This window comes from Zootoca vivipara, chromosome 8, assembly GCF_963506605.1.
Source record: "Zootoca vivipara chromosome 8, rZooViv1.1, whole genome shotgun sequence".
Classification (NCBI taxonomy): domain Eukaryota; kingdom Metazoa; phylum Chordata; class Lepidosauria; order Squamata; family Lacertidae; genus Zootoca; species Zootoca vivipara.
In genome coordinates, this window is record NC_083283.1 from 75,835,165 (window position 1) to 75,861,452 (window position 26,288).

At 45.9% G+C, this 26,288-nt stretch overlaps 1 protein-coding gene across 3 annotated transcripts; it reads right to left on the minus strand.

Annotated features, from left to right (window-relative positions):
- Positions 1–5,902: 5,902 nt before the first annotated feature.
- Positions 5,903–20,373, minus strand: OTULINL (OTU deubiquitinase with linear linkage specificity like). 3 transcript variants are annotated; one of them, XM_035125941.2, is made up of 8 exons: positions 20,203–20,373; positions 13,703–13,856; positions 11,989–12,020; positions 11,797–11,888; positions 11,187–11,336; positions 10,400–10,528; positions 8,937–9,209; positions 5,903–7,522 (listed from the first exon to the last, which is right to left on the minus strand). In XM_035125941.2, exons 2-8 carry the CDS (start codon positions 13,807–13,809, stop codon positions 7,343–7,345), a joined length of 963 nt encoding a protein of 320 aa, XP_034981832.2. In that variant the 5' UTR covers positions 13,810–13,856; positions 20,203–20,373; the 3' UTR covers positions 5,903–7,342. The 3 variants fall into 3 exon arrangements, with proteins under 3 accessions (XP_034981832.2, XP_034981831.2, XP_060134031.1); XM_035125940.2 differs by having other exon boundaries at positions 20,137–20,373; XM_060278048.1 differs by lacking the exon at positions 20,203–20,373 and having other exon boundaries at positions 13,703–20,130.
- Between the last annotated feature and the right edge of the window lie 5,915 nt (positions 20,374–26,288).

Consider the following 26,288-nt stretch of genomic DNA (forward strand, 5'->3'; position numbering starts at 1 on the left):
AGATGGATGTATGGGTGTGATTGTTTTTGTAATGTTTGTTTGTTTAATGTTTTTAAATGTGTTTTAATTGGAAAATCTAATAAATTGCTTTTTTAAAAAAGAGATTCCTGCATTGCAGGGGGTTGGACTTGAGGACCCTTGGGATCCCTTCCAACAATTCTATGATCTTTGAACTGGATTAGTAGTGGTTGGCCTTTCAAATGGAGGAAGCACCAGTTTTTAGTGAACAGTATTTCTTCTTGTATGTTTCCAGCCTCTGTCCTTGTGTACAATTTTTTAATTTAATGAAGTTGGAAATTAAAGAAAAGGGCCTCTAATATCCTTGAGGGGGCTAGTCCTCCACAAATTCCTCCTGCTCCATGTCTATGGCTCATGATATTCCTAACTATAATTCTACTGTGGACACCTCGTCTTGTTATTACTTTTGCTAAGACTTCTTCCATATTGCCCTTACCAGCTTTCCATTCATTGCAGAGCATCAGTAGAAATGCTAAATCCATTCGAGGAAGCAAACCTATGGCAAAAGACTGTCCATTTCTCGGCTTTGATGCCGGAGCTTTAGGTCTGTGGGGGAGGAGGGGAAAAAACAATCCCAAGGTTCCTAACAGGAGAAGAGACACTGAATTAAAAATAGAGTGCTGCATTTTCAAGCCTGGCCACGCAGTGGGCGTGTTTGCAGACAGGCGTGTTTTATTTGCAAATTGGTTAATAACATGCTTTGGTTCCTGCTGGTAACATGGGTGGAAGGAAATACATCTTGGATTGGCTGTTGAAAAAAAAAAGATGAGTACACAAGAGAGAAAGATCACTGTGTTTTAGAAGATCTTTAAAACAGGCACAGGGAGTTAAAGTGAAGAACCCCATAATCTTTACTTCCAAGCTTAGTCTTCCAGACCCTACAGTTTATTTCTTGGTACAAAGAAGTTTTGTCTTTTTAGTGTTTCTGAAGACTGGCTTCTGGGACTAGGCTTTCCCAGAGGAGAGAAGTAGAAAAACAAGGAGTGATGATAAAAAGGGGGGGGCAGTAGCAGGAGAAAAGCAGCTGTGTTTTAGCAATTTACAATGCAATTCTACATGTGTTTATTCAGAGGCACATTCCGCTGTATTGATAGGGCTTACTCCAGTACTTGTCTTAGGACTGCAGCCTTAAACTTGGCTTCTGATGAGAATAAACTTCTCAGAACAACCAGAGGACTAACAGCTGGGCATAATGACTGTAGATTGAAATTGAATCACAGCTCACCTGGGTAAATATTGAATTATGTTGCAATTTCCCACCTAAAAGGGTGGAAAGTTTGCCTTGATGTTAGTGTTTGGTGCCCAGTCATATAGCAAGCAAAGGGTCAGGCTAGAGCGGGCATCCCCAAACTTCGGCCCTCCAGATGTTTTGGACTACAATTCCCATCATCCCTGACCACTGGTCCTCTTAGCTAGGGATCATGGGAGTTGTAGGCCAAAACATCTGGAGGGCCGCAGTTTGGGGACGCCTGGGCTAGAGGAATACTATTTGGTGGCTCCATTTGCCCTTGAAAATGCAGTACTTACCATAGGTGCCAACTGTCCGGGACTCTGGTTGCCTGAGCACCCACAAAATTCCCCATGAAGGGGCCAGGCACCCCCAAATCTCAGTGCCAGGGCCATGCTCACTGCATGGCACTCATGGCCCCAGACACCCATGGTCGTGTGGCAAAGTTGGCACTCCTGGTACTTACAGTCACAGTTCCTTATGGCTTTCAAGCACATTCAAAGCGCATTCCCACTCCCTGCAAGAATTCTGAGCATCACAGTTTGCTAAGGGTTTCTGGGAATTATCATTTCGTGAGGGGTCAAAATGCAGTGCCCATAACTCTTTAAGAGTGAAAGAAAGTGCTTCAAATGTGCTTTAAAGGTATAGTGAATGCAGAGTTAAATAATAAACCGGATTCCCGAAGAGAAATAGCATGGGGCACATATCAGGGAACTTAACCAATGGGTTAGCTGACTACTCTGCTCCTCTTGCCAACACTGCATCTCTCAATATCTCAACCTCCATCAAAGGCAGCTCAACTGCACTGCTCTAAACGCATGTTACATCAGCTGTCTTTCTAGACCCCCCCCCCCAAGTCACTTGGAGTATTAGAAGTTTTGTCTGCCATCACCACCTCAGAGAGGGCAGCCTGGAAAATTAGTTGCCACCATGATTCTCAATGCTTACACATACATACACCGCGGGATAATTTATTTATTTTTGATGGAGGAGCAATTAAATGATGTGACCTCTCTACTTCCAGACTTAGTGTTCTCTCCCAGCAATTCCAACCACACTGCTAAGAGGTCAACTTAAAGAAGACATTGATTTCTTTCTATACAGTTCCCCCATTTCTTGGGTCAACAGGGTGACACCAATTTATACCCATTACAAAATATCTGTTGTTGCCGTTTCCTCTAGCCTGGTGCTATGTTTCTAGAAAAAGAGGTGCCAGAGCTCACCATGAACACCTCCCTTGTTCTCTTATAATGGCAATGGCACCTACAGAGGTGCCTCGCTTAACGAAAGCCCTGCTTAACAAAATTTCCGCTTAACGAAAGGTCTTTTCTAGCGGAGGTTGCCTCGCTAGACGAATTCGTTTTACGAAAAATTCGTCTAGCAAATCGCGGTTTCCCATAGGAATGCATTGAAATTCAATTAATGCATTCCTATGGGCAAAAAAGAATTCAAAAAATTTTCAATGCATTCCTATGGGATTCGCTAGACGAATTTTTCGTTATAAGAAAAGACCCGTGGAATGAATTAAATTCGTCTAGCGAGGCACCACTGTACTTGAAAGGGGCCAGAACTGAGTTCCGGAAAGTTCTGGCTGAAAAAAAAAGCCCTGGATTAGCCATTAAAAGTGCAGCAGGCAAATTATTACTCTTGTTATGAAAATATATTCATAGCTAGATACTTGTGCCCATATATTCCCATTTTACCTTTTGGCTACATTATAGGAACAGTGGCCATTAATTTACCTTTGGGCTACATATTTTAATTTTGGCTGCTAGAAGGAACAACAACAACAAATACAAGGTACAAAAACTGTCCCTATCTTTTTAAAAGCCAGTTTTTCCTCATGTGGTGGTTGTCTGCTGCCCTCTAACGTTGAAATGGTGCCATTCTTGACTATGGGACAAGAAATGCACTCCTACCGAGGAATGTCGAAAGAAATGGTTAAAAGTGGGGAAAGCACTTAATTTCATTTGCACTTAGATGGCAACCAGAATGCACAAGGATTGCTGAAGCGTTGTGTCTGTCGGGAGGGCCAAAAGCAAGCTATAAAAATGTGAGAAACAAAAGGGAATAGGGGGAAAGCTGGCAGGCAAGGGCACTAGGGCCTGCTTCAGTTCAGCATGCCTGTGTTTCTGTTGTGTTTTGTAAGTGTTGTTAGCCACTTCGAGCACTTCAGCTGAAAAGCCTGGATATAAATAAATTAAATAATGAACAGAGAGTAGGGAGAATTGAGTATATTTCCCCCTTACTCATCTCTTTTCCTAGTCATCACCTGCCCTGTTTACTAAATGCCTCACAGCTGCTACTGCCTTGCCCACTTAAAGCTGGGCCTTGAACTGTCAGGGTGTATGTAATAATGTGGGGAGTTTGGTTTCCATGGAGACAGAGGGATGGGAAAGGTGTCTCAGAGCCCACCTGGCTCATTGTGGATGCAGAGCCGGTAGGAGGCAGATGCTGCTGATTTGTCTCCTGCTGTGGGCGGCAAATAACCCACTTCTGAATTAACTGTGGTGGATGTTGACAGAACAAACCTGTGACCACAGAAAAAAGTACTGAGAGAAGTATGCAAAGGAAAAGGGACCATGGCCATTTAAAACCAACTAGACCAAAAAGGTGTGGCAAGGGTCTAGGAGGTAAGTTTTGGGAGGTAAAGAGGGCTGTGAATTTGAATGTTTGGAATTCCAGACAGACAAAATTCAAAACTTTGGGTTTTTTAAACACTTTTAGCTTAAGGAAGGAAAGCTATATAGGTTTGTCAGAAACGGAAGAGCTATTTCTTCCCTCGTGGCAGCAAGAGGCAACCAATTCCCTCATGTTCGCTCTTCATTGGTTGGCTGATACCCAGATTATTTCGGTCTGACACAGATTTACAAACTAGGCCATCAATTGAGATACAAAATGTTGATGCTGTTGCTTCGTCATTGTTTCAGACTTTATAGCTTATTGTAACAAGAGTGCTATGTCAATACATGTAACGAATGACTGTGAAACGAATACAGACAACTTTCAACTTGTGTTTAGTTATGTGACCGCAGCATGTGTGACGGTGGGAAATAAATAAATGAAGAGTGGAGAAACTTACTCTCCATTTATTTATCTCCCCCCCCCACCATCTTGCAGAGCTGCAATTGGAAGCTTACCTAGTTTTGGAAAGGTGGCACCATGGCCTTGGGACCCTCTCAAGAGCCCTCATGCCTTCTTCCCAAAGCCGGGCAAACAGCCCTCCAACTTGCAGGGGTTGGGGAGCAGTCCTGGGACTTCCTGGCTTTACACAATTTTGCTTAAACATGGAATAACCCCCACAAAAGATGTGTGTTACCTGTCTATATCTACATGCCTATCTTGGGTTGTGCATCACTAAGTTAGATCCATTGAAATGAAAGAACCTTAGTTATGTTCGTTAACTTCAATGGGTAGAGAAATTTGATTATGTTCTGGGGTGTCTTTAGTTATTAAAATTTATACACCACTTGGATCGTTGTTGTTGTTTTAAAAGCCCCAAAATGCATCTGTGAAGTTTTGCTATATGCCTCAAGCCTTCCAGAGGGGAAATAAGTATAGTTCTTTCTGTTTTTCCCTTTCTCCCTTGTTTTTAAGTTGGGTTTTAGCTAGACAGAGTTTACAGTGATCAAGTACAAAACAGAAGTGTAGTATTGGCAAAAGTATGCAAGTGAAAGGGATAAGTTTATCTTACTATATGGTGTGTTTTTGTAAGGGGAAAAAATGGTCATGCTGAAGTTTGCGTGGCTGCCAGTAGGTGGCAATGTGCACTGTACCAGGACAAGAGTGGGTGGAGCCATAATGAAGCAGGCTAGAAGAGCAAGGAAGGAGGCAGGTGGCCCAGACAGTCTCCCCACAGTCATCACCACCACCTGGTTGCCTATTTGCATGCACACACAACAAAGTAAGGCAAGGCAAGTAACTGGGTGGGTCAGATTTCTGGGCAAAATGTAGCAGAGTTTTGTGGTAGTGGCAGAGTTAGCGAGCACCGTGAGGAGTGGAAGCCTGTAGTAATAAATATATTTATTTAAGCAAGTGGAGGGTTCTAGATTGGTTTTGAAGTTTGCAAAGTCACAGAAGACATCAAATCAACACAACTCCCGCAACTTACTTACAATACTCGACAACTCATTTTGATCTTACGGTTTTGCGCAACGCATATGCACAAACTGGAAAGAGAAATTTGTTCTACAACACGGAACGGATTCAGCCTCTGCTACCAAAAGCACACGGTGCTTAATATGATCTACTCTTAGGAAGGTTAAACAACACCGATCATAAGTGATTTACAAACCATTCTTCAAAGAAATGAATCAATATGAAATCTGTTCAGTATTACAAAGCCAGAGGCTTAACATTTTCACCCAAAAATGCAAGTTGCAAATGTTTAAGTACATCTTGAGAGGAATAGGGTACTGCAGTGATTACTTTGAGATAGTCGCAATTACTCTTCCTAAAAAAAGAATATGGCCTAGGAGGCTCTGCATATCTTGCGACTCCATGTGAGTGCAAGTAGTGCGAAAAGGGGCATTGATTGGATAATTCAGCAGTGTGAGAATCTCAGCTTTTTCAAAGTAATAATAATAAAAATAAAGAGTAGGTTACTAATCCTTTTGGCTGTGAATGTATGTTTGAAATTATGCAGGTGATGTCCTGTGAGATTTCAGCAGTTACTGGGGCAGTTTAATAAGATTTCCATTGGCTAGCAATATGGCATTTCCATTGGCTAGCAATATGGCAGCAGTGCCTTGCGCAACTCTTTGGCTTTCTAAATGGCAGGCAAAACCAGAAAATAGTATGCAGTACAGTGCAAATCACAGAACTATGCAAATTTACTTAGGTGGCTTTTCCTATTCTTGCCACAGAATCTGGTGCATATGCACAGCTCTGATGATGGCCGAATGCAATGCTCTGAATTCTACCACATAGGATATTCTAAGGCAGGCATCCCCAAACTGCGGCCCTCCAGATGTTTTGGCCTACAACTCCCATGATCCCTAGCTAACAGGACCAGTGGTCGGGGAAGATGGGAATTGTAGTCCAAAACATCTGGAGGGCCGAAGTTTGGGGATGCCTGTTCTAAGGCATCCTATTCAAAACTACTACGTACAACATAACCATCCTAGCAGTAATGACCTATCAAATCCCATGGCATTCTGGGTCAGCTATAGGCAGTGGAAGTGATGTGCTTGAGCAGAGTTAACACAAATGGCTCTTCCCAGCAACCCAATACCTGTCTGCCATATTTTTGTGAGCCAATGTTAATTGTTGCCTCTGGACCATTTCGCACAGAGGGAACTGTGTAAATGTGGAAAATACACGTGCAAACAACTTGGGTTGCTAAGGAGACAAGATTGAAAGTACGTATAGTCAATGGTAACCCCCCCCTTTTTTTTTTACAGTGGGATGTATAACAAGGTCCTTTAACTGCAAAGCAAATAAGTAGCTTTAAAGAATACGGTGATGTTTCTTGACACACCATGGCTTTCTGCAGTCCCAATGCAGGGCCTTATTTCTGTTAAATAAGCAGGACTGGCCACACTGGAGACTGTATAGTTATCAATCGATACTGATTGATATAAGTAAAACTGAGCTGTCCGTAGATCACAGCCTCAAAGTGCCCATTTACATTAGCAAATTAATACCGGCTTTATACCAATGCCACTATATGATTTCCTTGCAAAGTTTAAGTGGGTGATATTGTTGAGAATTATGTGTCAAATTCCCACTTCCCTCACAGAGCTAGTTTGGCTATTGGTTTATAAGTCTGTGTGATATACCCATTGTGATCCGATCTTAAAAAGCACATAAAACCAATATTGTATGAACTGACCCTCACATCCAATTTGTACCATTACCCAAGATGTTTATCAATAGGCATATGCTGCTGGTGGGACTTTGAGAGTATAATATATGGGCTTATAACATGTTACCCTCACAACTTGTGAGGTAGCTTAAGCTGAGAAATGGCCTGGATCATAGTTTTAAGCGTGGCATTAGAGTCACTCATTAAAAAAAAAGGTTTGGATATTTTATGGTTCTTCAGAAGGGAGATCCGATGGCAGGCAGTTCTGACAGCATCCCCAGAAATTAGATTTATATGCTGATAATAGGGATGTGATAGTGACGGTCATCTTCAGTCAGAAGAAAGACTTCCGGCCAGTCCCTCTGATACATTTCTGCGTAGCTTTCTTGGGAAACGGCTGAATTAAACTTGCACAACCTGTAAATGGTTATCTTGACTTCAAGAGAATGCCCAAGGAGAAACAGTTCGACCTGTTAAGCAGAATAGAATGAGAATTACACACTAGGAAACCATAATTGAGTTTGTTGACTGTGAACACAACATTGATTTGGAGTCTTGTCAGCAATTAAAAGATCAGACATTTAAAGGCAGTGAAATAAAGTACCATATAAAAACAAGTGGGAACCCATGAAGAAGTTTCATGATGAGTGATCCCAAGCCTGTGTGTGTGTGTGTGTGTGTGTGTGTGTGTGTGTGTGTGTGTGTGTGTGTGTGTGTTCTATTTGTGACATGTAGGGTGGCATTCTCTATCTGGAATACCTACTAAAACTCATGAAACTGACTGATATACCTCTGGAAATTTAAGTCTGATGTGAGAAAAGACATGTATGTGAATGATAAGCATTGTAAGAAGGTCTGGTGAGATTCCATTAGGGTTGTAAGTTGCTGTTTTATTGAAGTAGCTTTAACTGTCTCTGGACGTCATTTAAAAATGCTGCTATATTCTTTTATTTCCTTGCAGGGCATGATTTAACTGTTAATTTATGGTTTTCTAACTCTGTTGTTAGAGGGACGCAGGTGGCGCTGTGGGTTAAACCACAGAGCATAGGGTTTGCTGATCAGAAGGTCGGCGGTTCGAATCCCTGCGACGGGGTGAGCTCCTGTTGCTCGGTCCCGGCTCCTGCCAACCTAGCAGTTCAAAAGCACGTCAAAGTGCAAGTAGATAAATAGGTACCGCTTCAAGAAACAGCGTTTCCGTGTGCTGCTCTGGTTCACCAGAAGCGGCTTTGTCATGCTGGCCACACGACCTGGAAGCTGTACGCTGGCTCCCTCGGACAATAACGCGAGATGAGCGCCACAACCCCAGAGTCGGTCACGATTGGACCTAATGGTCAGAGGTCCCTTTACCTTTTAACTCTGTTGTTAGCTTCTGTAAGCTTTACTGAGGAAAAGTCGGAGATATATGTTTCAAATAACTAACAAGAGTAGAATTCAATTTCTTAGAAAATGAGCTCCTTCATTTTAGAAAACAGTGACTAACCCATGTGCCAAAAAAGATAGGCTTGAAAGTGAATGGGCGATGTCTTGTGAAATCTCAGACAAAATAAATATGGTCAAATAAGGTTTCCACTGCTCAGGAGATGAAGCTTCTGGGCCCATATATTTATTGTCCCTTCCTTGTGACTAGTAGAGATAGAAGAAGCAGAAGCACAATTCAGGTTGCCTCTTGAAGAAAAAAAAATCTGTTTTTTTTTTTACTGCACAGAGCTTGGCCTATTATTTGTTTTCTTGATGTAGACAAAGATGCATAAACCTCATGAACACCAAATACTGCAGTATTTAAAGCTTTTCTTGAATGCTACAGAATCATTGAATTAATTTTTCCAGAATCGTTGAATTAATTTTTCCAGAATCATTGAATTAATTTTTCCAGCTCATATTTACCTGATCGAGGCCTCTTCTCTCCCCTATGGCATTCAAGTGATTCATCATGTAGCTCAAAGGGTCCAAGGAGGTATCGCGTACAAAAAGCTGGTTAAAAAACCTTGGGATGCACTCTTGCTTTCTGTTCAAGCATTCGTAGGCTTCTATTACTTGGTAGAGCATGATGAATTTTATGGCCTCGTACAGTTTGTGCTCCAAACTTTCGTCAGCGAAAAGGGCATTGCACAAGTTCCCTCTTTCATATTGGTCTTTAATGCTACTCACTTCCATCCACTATAATGCATGGAGCAACAAAAAGTTAGCTTGAGGAATAAAACAGTTAAATAGCAGGTAGCAGTTTTATTTTTAGCTGAAGTATTTAATATTTTATATACTAACAGCAAACTCAAATTTTCTGAATTCTGGTCCAAAATGGCACTAAGAGTAGGAGTAAGGCACCAGCAAGCTGAGTGAAGCCCAAGTACAGCAAAATACCAAAACAAGAACATACTATTAAGGTGGCAAAAAAGTAAATAAATCCCAAAATGGCCCAGCGAGGACTGAGCATGCTCAGTGGTCATGGAATGCCAACTGGCTGTGGAAGTAAGGAGAAGAAAATTGTGGGGAGAAGGAATGAAATGAAATACCATGGAAGGGATGTGCTGATTGGCAGGGACACTGTAAATATTTTGTACCTTGCAAGATTTTGTTACAAGTCCCACTTGCACACAGATAATGGTGATTCAGTGGTGTAAAAGGTAGCTTTAAACCCCTGTGGTTCAGCCACTCAGTTCTCAGCCATTCACTGCTCTGAGTAGTTGTCCTTAAAGGTGGGTTATCAAGCTTTAAAAACAAACGGTACCCTTTGAGACAAGCCTTTATTTGATGCACTTAGTCTCCTGCTTTTTAAAACCACATCAGTTCAATAAATTTGCACATCACTGAAAACTCAATGAGATACTATGTTTCTGTAAAAAGGTGTGAACGTTTTCTTCAGTAAATGTGAAGTAAAAAAGAATGACTCCACTCCCCATCCCATCAAAACGTGTATTTTAATTCTATTTTGCAGGCCTGTAATATTAAATGTACCCTCTCCAATTAGATTACCCCCACTAATTAGTTGACTAGAGCTTCTGTTAACTGATCTACAGATTGAACTACGGTAATTGAATGTTCTGCCTCCTTGCGCCTCAATTGTCTCCTTCCCATTTGCTCAGTGGTAGGAGATCTGCTTTGTATGATGATCCCAGGTTCTATCCCAATCGCCTCCATTTCGCGCTTGGAGAAAACCCTCTTTGATATCCTGGAGAGCTGCTGCTAGTCCGTGTAGACAATACTGGGTGGGTTACATAGACCAATGGGGTGATATGATATATGGCAGCTTGCTATGTAAGGTTGTGACCCAAATATTTCATCCATAGCACAGAGATAGTTTATAGTGACAATGGGCAATCCATCTATCCTGCTATTACCTTTCCACTCACCTGGCTTCTCAACGTTTCAATACATCTACGCAATTTTCCCAGTGTATTGGAGCCTGTGTACTGTTCTGATCCAAAACTATATTGCTGGATCCAGTTGCAGCCTTGCGAATAAAGAAGTTTCTCCGGGAGCTGAAAGAGAAGAGAGCATAACCAGTGGAGGAGTTCAGTGGGAATTTTAGAATTACAGTTTGAATGAAAGCATGGTTCATTGGGTACAATGCCAGATTGGGACCCGGGAGACCCGGGGTTGAAATCCCAACTTGGCAATAATGCTCACTAGTTGATCAGAATATTATAAACACAATAAAACACCAAACATTAAAAACTTCCCTAAACAGGACTGCCTTCAGATGTCTTTTAAAAGTCAGGTAGTTATTTATTTCCTTGACATCTGATGGGATGGCGTTCCAGAGGGCAGGCGCCACTACCGAGAAGGCCCTTTGCCTGGTTCCCTGTAACCTCACTTCTCGTAGTGAGGGAACTGCCAGAAGAGCTAGACCAGGCATCCCCAAACTGCGGCCCTCCAGATGTTTTGGCCTACAACTCCCATCATCCCTAGCTAAGAGGACCAGTGGTGAGAGATGATGGGAATTGTAGTCCAAAACATCTGGAGGGCCGAAGTTTGGGGATGCCTGAGCTAGACCTTAGTGTCCAGGCTGAATGACGGGGGTGTACCTTCAGGTATACTTGAGCCAAGGCCATTTAGGGCTTTAAAGGTCAGCACCAACACTTTGAATTGTGCTTGGAAATGTACTAATATACAGTAATTATTTGTTTCAGGACGTACCTTTAGGACATCTGTTGCCTTTGTCCACGATGGAAGAGGAATACCTTGGCTGAAAATCTGGAACAACACAGCTCTCAGCACACAGTAGTTATCTCCGCTGACCTGCCGTACAGATTTCACATGGTATCTCCAAAACAACTCTTCATAAGCCTTAAAGGAAAAAGAGAGAGAATACCAAATTAACAAGGAATGGTATTTCCTGAATTTTGGATGGGGACAAATGATTGGCCGGAGCAGTTGATCGAGGACCATTCTAAAGGAGAACACCACAAGCGGCTCTACCATGAGGTAAGGTCAGGGGCTAAATGTTGGGTATCACCAAGAGCAGCCGATCCAGCGGACCACTGGAAAACTTAATAGATAATAATTTCCTCCCTGCTTTGAAAATGGCACAGGGGTCCGTCATGCTGAAATTTTAATTTGCAACAGGGAATTGTGTTCTATATGCTGGTGCCCAAACTCATCTTGATATCTCGGGCATTTAGCAGAGATTCTGTGTTACAAATATACAAAACCGAAGGCCAAACAAACAAGCTGAAATTTGCTCGGCCATCCACGCAGTGTGTCCATTTCCATATTAGCAGCTCACCCCTCTCATTCTTAGTCTTACCTTTCTCATATGTTTGGCCTGCTCTGTTTCTTCTTTCCATTCTTTTGCACAGTAGCCAAGCAAATCAGCTTCGGCTGAAACACTTTGGTTATCTAAGTATAAGCACAGGTATCAGTTAATAAAATCAATCTGTTTAAGATTATATGAATTTTTTTAAAAAAAACAACATCAACACAGTACTGCATATATTACTTGTGAATTTTCTCTGCAGGTATCTGCTCCACCTGGAAGCCAAACAGCAAGAACAGTAGTCAGAGAGTCGGCATCAAGTAAGCACTGTTTAATAATAATAATAATAATTTATACTGTTGGAATCTGGTTCGCAGGAGGTTTGTGAATGACTGAAGGAAGCACTTCATTGTGTAACACAAAAACAAATATACGCTACCACAAGATATGGTAAATGGCCACTAGCTTGGATTGCCCTTCAGAAAGGATTAGGAAAAATTAAAAGTGCTATAAAGAAGTACAGTATTTGCCCTGATGGCAAAATGGAGTCTCCATGTGGAATTTCCTGCTACTGCTATTCAGGCTGTCCAATGCTTTCTATTTCAAATGTCCAGGCTGTGAGGACCATTATTTATATACCCAAAATGGCAGCACTGGCTCGCTAGAGGTTAGGGCAGGGGAAATTTCGATATTTGCAGAAGTACTGTACTTTTCCATGTACTGTATAAGACAAGGTTTCTTTCTTAAAAAATAACGCTAAAAGGTGGGGGTCGTCTTATACATGGGTAGTGCATAGGGTGGACGTTTGATTGGTTGCTGCTGTGGCTGTCAGAGGCTATTGGGCGTGTTATTGGTTGGTGCATTAATGGCTGGTGTTGATTTGCTGACGCTGCGGCAGTTGGGCGGGCGACTGACAGCTTCTCCCAGCGAGGGGACAGACGAGAGGCAGATTCTGCGACGCATGCGGGTGAGCGATTTTCAGCAATTCCTCCCTTAAAAAAGCTTAACAACCCTGGGTATTCCCCCCCAAAAAGCTCAATAACTGTGCCATCTCCCCCCACTTTCTTAAATTTTAGTCCCCAAAAATAGGGGGCTTCTTACACATGGGGGTGTCTAATACATGGAAAACGGCATTTTAAAAATGGAGGGAAAGCTGAGAGTGAAATCAAATGGAGCAGAGTAGCTGGACTGCTGAACAGCATCAATCCACACTACAATGTTGGTCCGTCTTGTACCTCTGAATACCAAACCTTGGAAGCTTCCAGAGATACCTGGTTCACTGCTCTTAGACTAGAAGGACTCATGATCTGTTTTAGCAAGGCTGTTACTTGGTTCTGATCCTGGGCCGGAAAAACCTACTTTATGCAGCCCTCCGTGTCATTTGAATCATTTGAAGTTGGGCACACCCAACTTCTAGCTTCCCAGACTGCTCCAATTGGTAATTGTCTCCTCTTTCTGTGTGTGTTTGTGTGTGCATGTAGGGGACATCTGCATTGTATGGGGTTGTCTAGATCAGGGATGTTCAGCTTCCAAGAGACTAAAAAACACACAGGCAGTGATCTACCCATTGTATTGACCAAAGTTGTTGAGCTTTTCTTTTGGGGAAGGAGTTTTTTTGGGGGGGGCAATCAATCAGGATCACGCGATCGACCACAATTGACCAGGGACGCCTCGCGATCGACTGATAGATTGCGATCGACCTGTTGGACACCCCTGGTCTAAATGATACTCGAGGTCCCTTCCAACTCTCCAATTCCATGGTTCTGTGTATGTGTACACATGAGAGATAGAAAAGGGATGGGGTGGGATGACACAGAGAAAAAATATGCAATCCTGCAAACTCTGCCCACCATAATATCTGGCTGCACTGACCGTTGATTGTGCTTTCCCTCCCACCCACTGACTCTAACCATAGGCCAGTGGCACTTCAGAGGAAGAATTACTCCATAAAACCTACCATTTTAGCAAATGAGCAATATATGTATAGAGTTGCCTGCAACACCACAGAGCAGTAGCAAGAAGAGTCATGGTTAATGCAAACTGTCCCTTTACAGCTTGCAACATGTAGGGGTGATTGACAGCTCTGATCTAAGAGGGTACATCATTCTGTCCTAAAAACAGAAGAAGAAAAAGAATTATTTCATTGTTTTTATATATTGCCAAAGTAATTCTCCTTAAATGTTAGGTTTATTAATTTCTCAGCACTACAGTGGTACCTTGGTTTGAGTCCGGGATCCGTTCCAGAGCCCCAGACTCTCGACGAAAGGGACGCTCAACAAAGCGCTGCTCTGGCATGCGCAAGCGGCAAACCTGGGAGTAACCCGTTCCGGTACTTCCAGGTTTGCTGCGGACGTTCGCCAAAATGGACGGTCGACAGGGCGGACATTCGCAGAGGTATTACTGTATTATCAGTGCGACAATACAACCATTTCAGAGCCCCCTACCATACAACAGCTTACCCTCACTTCTTCCTAGAAAGCACACAGCAACGGAACCCCCCTGCCCCGCCCCACCATATTAATGACACATTAATAACTAACGAAACATCAGGCAGTCAGGAAAACAGAAGCAGTATTTACAGATCAGGGACCCTGTTCAGATTTTCCCAGCCCCCCCCCCTTTTTAAAAAGAAAAAAAGAAAAGAAAAATGGTGCAAAGGAGATCTTTTGATTTACTGTTGGCAGTTCATGCCATTTTGTAAACAAAAAGTGAAAAAAGAAGCATGTACTTGCAAATGAGAAGTCACAAAACTGGAAAGTCAACCAGCCAAAAGACTGACCACAAGGTTGAGAAATGGCATGCAACAGGGGAACGGTCTCTCTCGGAAGGTGGTGGACTCTCCTTCCTTGGAGGTTTTAAAGCAATGGTTGGATGGCCATCTGTTATGGATGCTTTAGCGGAGATTCCTGTATTGCAGGGGGTTGCACTTAGAAGACGTTTGGGTTCCCCTCCAATGCTACAGTTCTGATTCTATGAACCATTCTGTGATGAAGGTAGGAAGCCTAGTGTCGGCCTCTTTTTGGAAAAGGACTTCCTTTGCGCTGCTTTTCTCAGATCCCACATTTTAGGTCTCCCCATGACCACCATCAGGCATTTCAGCTGAAAGGCCAAATTGGAGACAGTTGCTAGTGTGGAATGTTTAAAGCAGGCATCCCCAAACTTCGGCCCTCCAGATGTTTTGGACTACAATTCCCATCTTCCCCGACCACTGGTCCTGTTAGCTAGGGACCATGGGAGTTGTAGGCCAAAACATCTGGAGGGCCACAGTTTGGGGATGCCTGGTTTAAAGGCTGAAAGAAGCTCATTTGGTTGCTTCCCCTGCCTCCCATCACTTCCAGGTAACTCAAAATCAGAAAGGAAGCTCATCATCATCTCCAAACATTTTATTCTAGCCCCTTGCCCTTCCATTTCCTCAGAAATGACCTCCGGCTTTAAGGCAGGCACCCTAAAAAACCCGAGGGGTTACTTTAAATTACCATGTTTCCCCTCAGTAAGTTTACTTTCTGCTGGCATCAGTGCAGAAGGTCAGTTTGTACCTGATAGAAGAAGAAAAATCTACATTTACCTCTGTACTGGTGGATGCAAATGCCTGTCTTGATTGCTAGTGTTCCAGAAAAACCAACATCATGGATAGCTGTCTGCTTATGAAACTGTTGTGTAAATATAGGGTGACAAAAGCACGCCTTGCCAAAAGAAGCCTTACAGCTTCTTTATGCAAAGTTATGCCATTGGTTCCTCTAGCTCATTACACAGGTAGACCACAGCTCTCTAGGGTTTCAGACATTTGCATGCCAGGCGTGTGCTCTTCCAAAGAGAGAAATGGCATTTCCCTTGCCTCATTAAGTTGGCAAAGGCAGAAGTACATCAGTCAAATCAGGGTCTCTTTATTGATGCAGTTCTGGTGTATTGTATTAATAGTGGACTCATATTGGACTGTCCACACACCCCTTCTGCTTTATTAGTTGTTCTGCGACGCTTCCCCAATGTTACCACTTGATTTCTGTCTGGATGGGGGTGCTCTTTCACTATAGTGCAATGAAAGCAGGACAAAAACCAAGCAAAACACCAGAACGTTTGTTGCATGAAAAGTCACCAGGGTTTCAGTAGGGCATGCACTGATTGGAAATGAAGTAGTATGCCCATCCCGAAATTTTTGAAGGCTCAAATAGCAGGATCATGTATAATGACTCCAATACCATCACGGACACAAATCACCATGAGTGTAGAATAGGAAGGATGTCTAGGGAGTCCCTAAATTTCAAACTGTGTAACGGGTAAAGGTAAAAGGTAAAGGGACCCCTGACCATTAGGTCCAGTCGTGACCGACTCTGCGGTTGCGCGCTCATCTTGCATTATTGGCCGAGGGAGCCGGCGTACAGCTTCCAGGTCATGTGGCCAGCATGACAAAGCCGCTTCTGGCAAACCAGAGCAGCACATGGAAACGCCGTTTACCTTCCCGCTGTAGCGGTTCCTATTTATCTACTTGCATTTTGACATGCTTTCGATCTGCTAGGTTGGCAGGAGCTGGAACCAAGCAACGGGAGCTCACCCCGTCACAGGGATTCAAACCGCCGACCTGATCAGCAAGCCCTAGGCTCAGTGGTTTAACCACAGCGCCACCTGGGTCCCTGTGTAACGGGTAGAGGTTGATAAATCAGATTAGAAATACAGTGGTACCTCTACTTACGAATTTAATTCGTTCCAAACGCACATTTGTAAGTAGAAAAAAATTGTAAGTCGAATCCCATAGGAATGCATTGGGAGAAAAAATTCGTAAGTAGAAAAAATCCTATCTAAACAGCATCCAAGATGGCGGACGGAGCTCCATTCGTAAGTAGAAACATTCGTAAGTAGGGTTATTCGTAAGTAGAGGTACCACTGTAGATGCATTGCCTTTCAGGCTTTCAGAAGAGGCCTTATCTTTGAGCTGTGGTGGGGAGCAGGGGCACCAACTTGAAAAAAATATTGGTACATAATTGATCACAAGACATGGTGTGCACACACACCATTTGAATGTCAGTGCCCATGAACCTTGGGGGGGGGTCACAGCCCCCTCAAATATTTTATTGGGGGTGGGTGAAGACACCACGGCCTCTAGGAGTTGGTTCTTGGGGGGGGGACCTGTGGCCCTCCATATGCTGTTGGACTCCAACTCCTATCAGCCCCAACTAACAGTCAATAGCCAAGTATTATGAGAGCTGTTGTCCAATCCCAATGGAAGTGCCGCAGGTCCCCTATCTCTGTCTTTGAGGCAAAGGCACGGGACTGAGCTGCTTTAGGTACACCTGTCAGAAAGGGAGCGGTCTAGAAAGCCTGGACTTTGGATTCTGATATTTCAGAAGCGAGGAACAGAAACTACAAAAGCCTGCCTATTTTGACTGAGCATTTGCATGCCACACCCAAGCTCACTTCTTTTCTTTAAAGGCTTCTATAAGGTGTCCACTAAAAGTCTGTTAAAAATCCTGCAGCTGTTTCATATTAGGGGCTCGGTATCCCCACACTTCTTGCCCTTGAGGCTGATTTTCTGCCCCAGCACTCAAACTTCCAATATTCTGTAGCTCTTCTTCAATTGCATGGGCTGATCCTATGTGGAGTGTCCCTGTGCCAGAAGCGTCTACAGTGGTACCTTGGGTTACAGACGCTTCATGTTACAGACCCTGCTAACCCAGAAGCAGTACCTCGGGTTAAGAACTTTGCTTCAGGATTAGAACAGAAATCGTGTGGCGGCAGCGGGAGGCCCCATTAGCTAAAGTGGTACCTCAGGTTAAGAACAATTTTAGGTTAAGAATGGACCTCCAGAATGAATTAAGTTCTTAACCAGAGGTACCACTGTATAAATGTTTATTGCGTAGGACACGGAGAGCCAGCATGGTTTCCTCCAGGTGTTGTCAACTGCAACAAGGTCAATTGTTAGGGATGGTGGGAGTTAATAGCCCAACACAATGGCTACCCTGGGTCTGGCATATGGCAAGGCAAGTTCAAAGCGACAACTTCTACTGCATTGAAAACTACCGTTTTATTTTAAGGTGTTCTGTAAAAAAAAAAAAAAACCCCACCTTAACCTTATTATGGAAACTGTGAGTTCTTCTACTGTGCGACAGCAGCATAACACGGAACTGATAGTATCAAGGCAAAGTTCTGCAGAATCTCTTTGGGGAAATGGTTGTAGCTTAGAGTGACAGAGTTCATGCTTTTTACTATATAGAAGGTCCCAGATCAATACTCAGCATCTTTGGCTAAAGGATCAGGTGGAGGGTGCAGACCTGAATGGGACCTCGGAGAGCCACTGCCAGAGTAGACAGCCCAGGCATTGGCAATAGTATAAAGCAAGGGTCCCAAAACTTACCCGGCTTTGGGCCGGGTGGCCGCAACGCCGGTTGCATGGTGGTCCGGAGGGTGGGGGAGCACGCGCAGGGGCGCGGGAGCATGCGGCTGTGCGCGCCCATGCGCATGTGCAAACGCTGTATCTGGCACACTCCCGACCTGGAAAGCGGCGGAAATAGCCTGTGCGCATGTGCAGAAGCCTCCTTCGACCTGGAAGTACACTGGAAATGACGCATGCACGTGCGCACAAGCTATTTCCGTCACTTTTCCGGGTCGGAAGTCGGCAGTCGCACCGCGCCGGTAAGAGCGGGAGGCAGTAGCAGCGAGCGGCGGGGGTCCCCGGGGGCCACATAAAAGAGCCTTGGGGGCCGTAGTCTGGGGACCCCTGGTATAAAGTAGCTACATCCTCATTTACAATAAGCCTGCAACATATGCACATTTAACTTGTGTGCATTCAGCTTTACACACTTGATAATTTTTATTTATTAAAAAAAATTAAAGTGGTGAGGTTCAGTGAAAAATGATGTTGGCAATCCCACCTGCCATTGAACCCAATAGGTTTTGACTATACACAATTTTGGCTTCAGGCGCAATGCCCGGAACATAACTCCCACATAAGTTGCAGGCTTATTGTATACTAACAGAGAACTCACTTATCCAAGTGTGGATCCTTATGTAGGCAAAATCTTACGAGCCACACACAAGAGGGAAAGTTTCAGGCAGGTTTGGGGGAACCTTCAAGGTTTCTAGGCATATAAAAAAACTTTGATGGAAAAAGTACCCTAAGAGGCAATGAGGGCTGAGCTTGAGTGTGCCTCGGAATGCTGGCTGACTGTTAACAGAGTGATAATATAAAACCAATGAGCGGCTAGTCTGTTTTTCTGGTTGGCTGGTACTCTACCCCACTGCCATACAAGGGCTCTGAGCAAAACTTGAGGTTTGAGGCTTACTGGGATGGCTTCCAAAATTATAATCTAACAATAGTGCTGAATTTGAGCAAACAGCTTCCTAATACTGTACACAGCTCTTTCTCTCAGGCCAAATCAGATAGAATATCAGTGAATGAGATCTCCCACATTTTTTTAAGGACTGAAAACAACTGCATGGGGGAAGTGTTAATTCTCCCCTCTCAATTAAAATCACCGCCTGAAGCTGCTGTTTACTTGTGGGCGGAAATATAACAGGTAGCCATTCTGCTGCCAGCCAGTGCTCTATACTAACCTGGGAGTGTGAGTGCTCAAAAGAATGTACCGTAGTAAGCAATTGTGACCCACATTAGGATACCACAGGCATTTGCATCCTTGATCACGCAACCCAAATAATGAAGCACACTGAGTGAGGATTATTCCATAGCCACAATACCTTTTTAGACTGCTTTTCTCTCTCACCCCTGCCTCAAGCCTTAACTTCTACAGTAAAGAGGAGGAGGTGTAGTTCATTGCCAACTTAGAATCATAAGAGTTAGGAAAGACCCTGAGGATCTAGTCCAACCCCCTGCAATGCAGGAATATGCAGCTGTCCAATATGGGCATCGAACCTGCAGCCTTGGCATTATCAGCACCAGGCTCTAACCAGCTATCCAACTTGTATGAGAAGTAAGGATGTCTCTGGCCTTGTACGTCTTCCTATTTACCATTTTTGGCACATAACGCCTAGTCCCAAACGCTCTCGAGTCTGCAAGCAAATGTTCGCACCCCCCATGCAAGCTAATAAAATAAAAACTTAGCAACGCACCCACCCTCTCCCCTTCCTCGCCCAAAACTCAACCACGCAGCTATACACAAAGGCGACGCGTAAAAAGTCCCTGCCTGGGCAAAAAACAGGCGCTTCCCGAGTTTTCCCAGCGCACAGGTCAGGCAGCAAAAAAAGGGGGTACTTGGCTGGGAGTTGCCAAGGAAGTATGGAATCGGGGCCCTCGCCTACATCTGCTTGTGGGAAAAGAGAAACCCACCCGGGGAAGCCCAAGAGCTGGGCGCGCCAGACAGAGAAGGGAAGTGCAGAAAAAGAGAAGTAAGCGCTGCCTTCCGCTGTTGGCGTAATTGCGCGCAGCCAGCGCCCCTTCCTCACCCCGGGTTTCGCCCTCGGGGAAGCTCTCGGAGAAGAGCCGCTGACAGCCTCCGCAGCCTTCCTTACCGCCTCCGCAGCTGCTCGGGCCTCTTCTTGCCAGCGGCGCACTTAGAGGGCGGGCGCGGGTGAGTGGAGGCGGCAGAAAGGAAGGGAGAAGGCGCGACACCAGCCTCACTCCGCCCGCTGCTGGCGGACACAAAGGCAACACCGGCCACGCCTCTGGAGGCTGGCGGCCCGGGCAGGAGAGACGCCCCGATCGCCAGAAAAGCCCTCGCGGAGTAACAGCCCACTTTCTTTCCCCCCTCTCTTTCTCTTGGTGCTGCTGGAATCATGTCGAAGCGCACTTCACTTGGGCATCTTAAAGGCGAGGTTAAGAGAGGAAAGACTGCCGTTGATTCTTGAATTGGTCCTGGCAGTGTTTTGGAAATAAGGCATGAGAAGGGAGGTATTACCCAATTTTTGTGAAGGCAGAATCGCGCACTGCATCCAAACCATACTGCAACCTCACCAGCTCCGCCTTCCGTTTTTAAAAAAGTTTGTGTTGGGTTTGACAGGCTGCTGGACACAGCATGCTGAAAACATTTCTTTCTTTCTTTCTTTCTTTCTTTCTTTCTTTCTTTCTTTCTTTCTTTCTTTCTTTCTTGTAATGAGCCTAGGTTTTGTGAAATACACTGCACGGTACTGTTTTGACATCCACATTCTGAAAACAACGTGCAAGATGAGAAAGAGGAGGCGATGAATGGCCTTAAGGTGTTAGCAGACAAAAGTTACTTTGCTCCTAATGCAGCAGTTTCAGAATAAATGCACACAACAGCTCAATGACTTATAAAAACTCATCCTGCTCCGCAGAAAAAGGCCTAGATGAATTCCGGCCAGCTGGTCACTAGAACAATTCATAGCCCTGGTCTGAAGAAAAGTTTATATTAGAGCCTGCAGTTATAGCAGAAAGAGCCACTCTGAGCAGTATGCTTATGGGGGATCCCCAGGAATTGCTTTTTTTGCAGGGTGGAGGAAGAAGTAAATACTCCAAATACATCAACAAACATGACTAGCATCAGATAACAGGTCTATCATTTCTGGTACCGTAGGTCTGGCAGGCATCCCCAAACTTCGGCCCTCCAGATGCTTTGGACTACAATTCCCATCATCCCTGACCACTGGTCCTCTTAGCTAGGGATCATGGGAGTTGTAGGCCAAAACATCTGGAGGGCTGCAGTTTGGGGATGCCTAGTCTGGAGGTTAAGCAGTAGCCAGGCCTGATTGCCCCATCTAAAACCAATTTGAACACAGAGCAACACTGGACTACAGTTCAGGACTGCGTTGTGCACCTGTTTAGCTGGGGATAGTGGCGTAATAACACTTGAGTTGGATTGCAGCCCAGGGGACGACCAAAAATGGCTATAAAATGAGTCAATAAGTTTCTTCTCTGGACAATGGGTGTGTCCTTCTCAACTTTCTCTTTGTTCAAGTGATTAGTTGGCCAATTGCTTTCCTGACATCAGTCGTTACCATGATTTCATTCATTGGGTAAACACACTGACTTGGGGAAATAGGTTAGTTTGTTACAAAATGAATGGGCATACTAGTTCTAGCATATTTTGCCAATTATTTTAGGTTCTACAATGGCAAGAGTTGCTTTCTAAAAAAACATTTCATTAAGAAATCTGGGAATCCAGAGATGATAGCTGATCCAGGAGGAACAACTGTCCCCCCCCACCCCAGTGCACATTGTAATGCTGATAATTTAGCAAACAAACAAAAAACAGCCCAAATAATTTTCATCAGTAAATAACTGTCAAACCTTTTGCTTAAGTGGTCAATAAAAAAGCAGCACAGAAGCAATGCACAATTACCTAAATTTCTTGGTTTTTGAATGGTGGAGATTTAAGAACAACAGTCCTAGAGGTGGGAAATGTTATTTGAAATTGGCCTCTAGTTTATATGGCTGTAATATACATCTATATAACTTGTGTTGCATTGAAACCTCATATTTTATCCAATGTAATATCCTATCTTCTCAGAAGCATTTGTATCTGGCTGGTAGCCATTGAAAATAGTGTTGCGAAAGTTGGACTCCACCCTCAATGTGTGGCGAGAAGATTCCAGGCGCTCACCAAGGGTCTGTGTTACTGTGAGAATCAAGACATGGTGGGAACTGTAGCGCTTTTAGAAATGTGCTTTAATTATTACACATATTTACACCTTTAGTCTACATAGAGGGTATCCAGATCTTACAGCATGGTCCGCTCAAGTGAGGCTTGTTCCCCACAGCAGTGCAACACTGGAGTCCAAGGGATCTCCCCCCAACCTGCCTTCAGCCAGCCAGCCAAAATGGTTCTGCCCCCTTTCCAGCTATTCCAAGCCTCCTGCCAAGAGCCCCAAACTCTTCCTGTGACACGACCACGCCTAGTTATCCTGGCAACCGTCCAAACCTGCCGCCTCTGTTAACACCTCAAGCCAGTGGGGAAGGGCAGTTCTCTAGCATTGCCAGTGGCCCTCAATGGCCCTCTATTTTGCTTTAAATGGCCCTAGCCTGGCCAGGTCATTTTTGCAAAAGCTAGCCCAGGAATTCCTCTGCAGCTTCTATTATCCCTTCACATCTGTTATGTACTGAGCTGAATCCTAGAACAATAGGATTCAGAATCAGCGGGAGCTACCCAATCCAACTCCAGGTGGAAGTGAATCCGCAACCTGATTGGCCTGCTGGAGCAGCCAATCAGGCGGCTGGCAGAAGTGAATCTGCTACCTGATTGGCCTGTAGGAGCAGCCAATCAGGCTGCAGGCAGAAGTCAATCCATAATACAATTGGCCCACAGGTGTAGCCCTGAAGTAGCCAATCACGCAAGGCCCATTGTGTAAATAATGTATATAAGCAGATGGTTTGGGGAAAAGAGCCATTCGTCTTCTCTTCTCCTCCTTGATGAATATGAGCTGAATAAAGAGCATGAAATTCACTCTCGACTCCGAGTATATTTCACTGGCGACGAAGGTGGGATCCTGCTGAGCTGACCGCCACCACGCACTGCACCGCAGCACCGCCACCTGCTGCACCGCTGCATCGCACCGTGCATCCAGGCTTCAGCTCCAGGACCCAAGGAACCCAGAATGGCAACCGACAGCAGCTTCTTGCCATTCAAACCAGCATCAGGAGACTGGGAAGGGTACGCCGCCCGTTTCAACTTCCTCCTGCAAGCGAAAGAAGTCACCAACGATGCCATGAAGAGGGCGACATTCTTCAGCGTCTGTGGAGAGGAGACGTTTGAAATCGCCCGGGCTCTCCTTGCACCTAGAGATGTCGCTACCGTCTCTTACAAAACAATAATGGAACGGCTGAAGGAGCACTTCTCACCACAGCCCTCGGTGGTAGCTTGCCGAAATGCCTTCTACGCAAAGCGGCAAGCCCCGGGGGAAACCATAACTGGGTTTGTGACCTCCCTCCGCCAAGCCGCCCGGTTATGCAACTTCTCAGAATTGGAGAACATGCTTCGTGACCGCCTCGTCGGTGGCCTGAGGGACGAGATGTTGCAACGACGCCTCTACGCCAAAAAAGACCTCACGTTCCAGATTGCTCTGGAGGAAGCCCTGGCAACCGAAGCCGCCGAGAGGTCAACGCAAGAGGCACGACCGGCCCCGCCATCCCAACCGAGGGTCTACCACGAAGACCTCACCAACGAATCCAAATCTGACAGGGAGGAAGTACACCGAGTACAGCGGCGCACTCAAGCAGCACACACACCACAGCAGCCTCGACGAGAAGGAGGGAACTGTGCAAGCTGCGGGGAGAACCACGAGAGGAGGACCTGTCGTTTCCGCAACGCAGAGTGCAGGCAGTGCAGAAAATTGGGACACATCGCCCGGGTGTGTCGGGCTCGACTCACCCGTCGACAAGCATCAGATGACCGACCCAGGAGCCCCAGGTCACACGGCACCATGCACCAAGGCAACTCGACGGAGATCACGGACTACCAGGTATTCCAGTTGCCCCATCCCAGCACAGAGAAAATTTATATAGAGGTACAGATAGAGGGAGCCCCATGCCGCATGGAGCTGGACACGGGTTCAACTCTATCCATAATCTCGGCCCGAACATTAAGGGAACTGTGCCCTAATGGGGGTCCCAAACTAAGGCCGGCCCCATTCACCCTCCGGGACTTCCAGAAACGTAAGGTCCCTACAATGGGGGTGGGGACCTTCAGGGTGCAATATCGAGGGCGAAAGCAACAATTGGACTTGCTGGTAGTTAAGGGCCCCTACGTTAGCTTACTGGGACTGGCATGGTTTGGACCTCTGGGGCTAGCCGTTACCGGGGTGAACCGCACTAGCTTACAAGTGGACGTGGACGCCATATGCAAAGAGTTTCCAGGGGTTTTCGATGGGGCATTGGGACGATATACAGGACCCCCCATTGCCCTACAGCTGGACCCCGCTGTACGACCCATCAGGCACAAGGCCCGCCGGGTCCCGTTCGCCCTGAAACCCCGCATAGACGAGGAATTGGACCGGCTCGTGGAGCAAGGAGTGCTGGAGCCGGTGCCCAACGCCCCCTGGGAAACTCCAATTGTCACACCCGTCAAGCCTAATGGTTCGGTCCGCATCTGTGCAGACTACAAATGCACCATAAACAAGGCTCTCACGGCCCATGCATACCCAGTGCCAGTGGTCAGCCATGTCCTCGCCACCCTGGCTGGGTCAAAAATCTTTGGCAAACTGGACTTGGCCCAAGCGTATCAACAGTTGCCTGTGGACGAAGCCACAGCAGAGGCTCAGACGATTGTGACGCACAGAGGGGCATTCAGAGTTAAGCGGCTGCAATTTGGCGTTAGCGTGGCACCAGGCATATTCCAGAATCTAATGGACTCTCTCCTTAAAGGGATTCCTGGCGTCACCCCCTTCTTCGATGATGTACTGATCGCCGGGCCCACACCAGAGGAATTTGAGGACCGCCTCCGCTCCGTCCTGCACCGTTTCCAGACGGCGGGCCTCAAGGTGAAGCGGGAAAAGTGTTTACTGGGAGTGCCGCAGGTGGACTTTCTGGGATTTAAGGTGGACGCAGAAGGGGTCCATCCAACCGGTGACAAGGTACGGGCCATTTGTGAGGCCCCAGCGCCCAAGAGCAAGCCCGAACTTCAGTCATTCTTGGGACTATTGAACTTTTACCATGCCTTCCTTCCCCATAAGGCAGCAGTAGCGGAGCCCCTACACAGACTCCTAGATAAAAGGGCCCCTTGGGTGTGGGGCCAGCGACAAAGGGCCGCATTCCAGGCAGTCAAGGACTTGCTCGTCTCGAACTCGATCTTAGCACACTTCGACGAGAGGCTGCCAGTGGTGCTGGCATGCGACGCCTCTCCCTATGGCATCGGCGCTGTCCTGGGACACCAACTCCCGGATGGAAGAGAGGTGCCGGTGGCATACTTCTCCCAGACGCTTGCTGCAGCCGAACGAAACTACTCACAGATTGACAAGGAGGGTCTGGCAATCGTGAAGGGCGTAAAAAAATTCCATGATTTCTTGTACGGGCGGCCCTTTACCATAGTGACTGACCACAAGCCGTTGCTTGGCCTGTTTGCCCCTGAGAAGCAGACCCCCCAAGTGTTGTCTCCACGTGTCCTCAGGTGGTCAATTTTCCTTGCCGGCTACCAGTATGCACTAATCCACCGCCCTGGGAAGGCGATGGGCCACGCAGACGCCCTCAGCAGGCTACCACTACCAGAAACAGGCCCCGACCCAGCGCCTGCGCAAGAGGTTATGACCCTGGAGCTGCTTCCCGACCGACCCATTCAGGCACAAGAAGTTGCGCACCATTCCACAAAAGATAGGGTCATCTCCCGGGTCCTGGACTGGGTGTGGCGAGGATGGCCCAGCAGCAGCCCCGGGCCAGAATTCGCTGGCTACACAAACCGCAAACATGAACTGTCGGCCCACAAGGGGTGCCTGTTATGGGGAAGCAGGGTCGTTGTTCCCCAGCCCCTCCGCAAAAGGGTCCTCACAGCCCTACACAAGACACACCCAGGGGTAGTGAGGATGAAGGCCCTTGCCAGGAGTTATGTGTGGTGGCCGGGGATTGACAGAGAGATAGAGGCCTGGGTCCAACACTGCCAGACCTGCCAAGAATCCCGCCCGGATCCCCCAAGGGCCCCAGTCCAGCCCTGGGA

Excerpts from the sequence above, each read along its gene's own strand:
- OTULINL (XM_035125941.2), bottom strand. The coding sequence starts at position 13,809 with ATGTTGCAAGCTGTAAAGGGACAGTTTGCATTAACCATGACTCTTCTT. Across the intron at positions 11,337-11,796 it reads AGGCCAAACATATGAGAAAG|GCTTATGAAGAGTTGTTTTG; the intron begins GTAAGACTAAGA and ends TTTTCCTTTAAG. Across the intron at positions 10,529-11,186 it reads AGGCAACAGATGTCCTAAAG|CTCCCGGAGAAACTTCTTTA; the intron begins GTACGTCCTGAA and ends CTTCTCTTTCAG.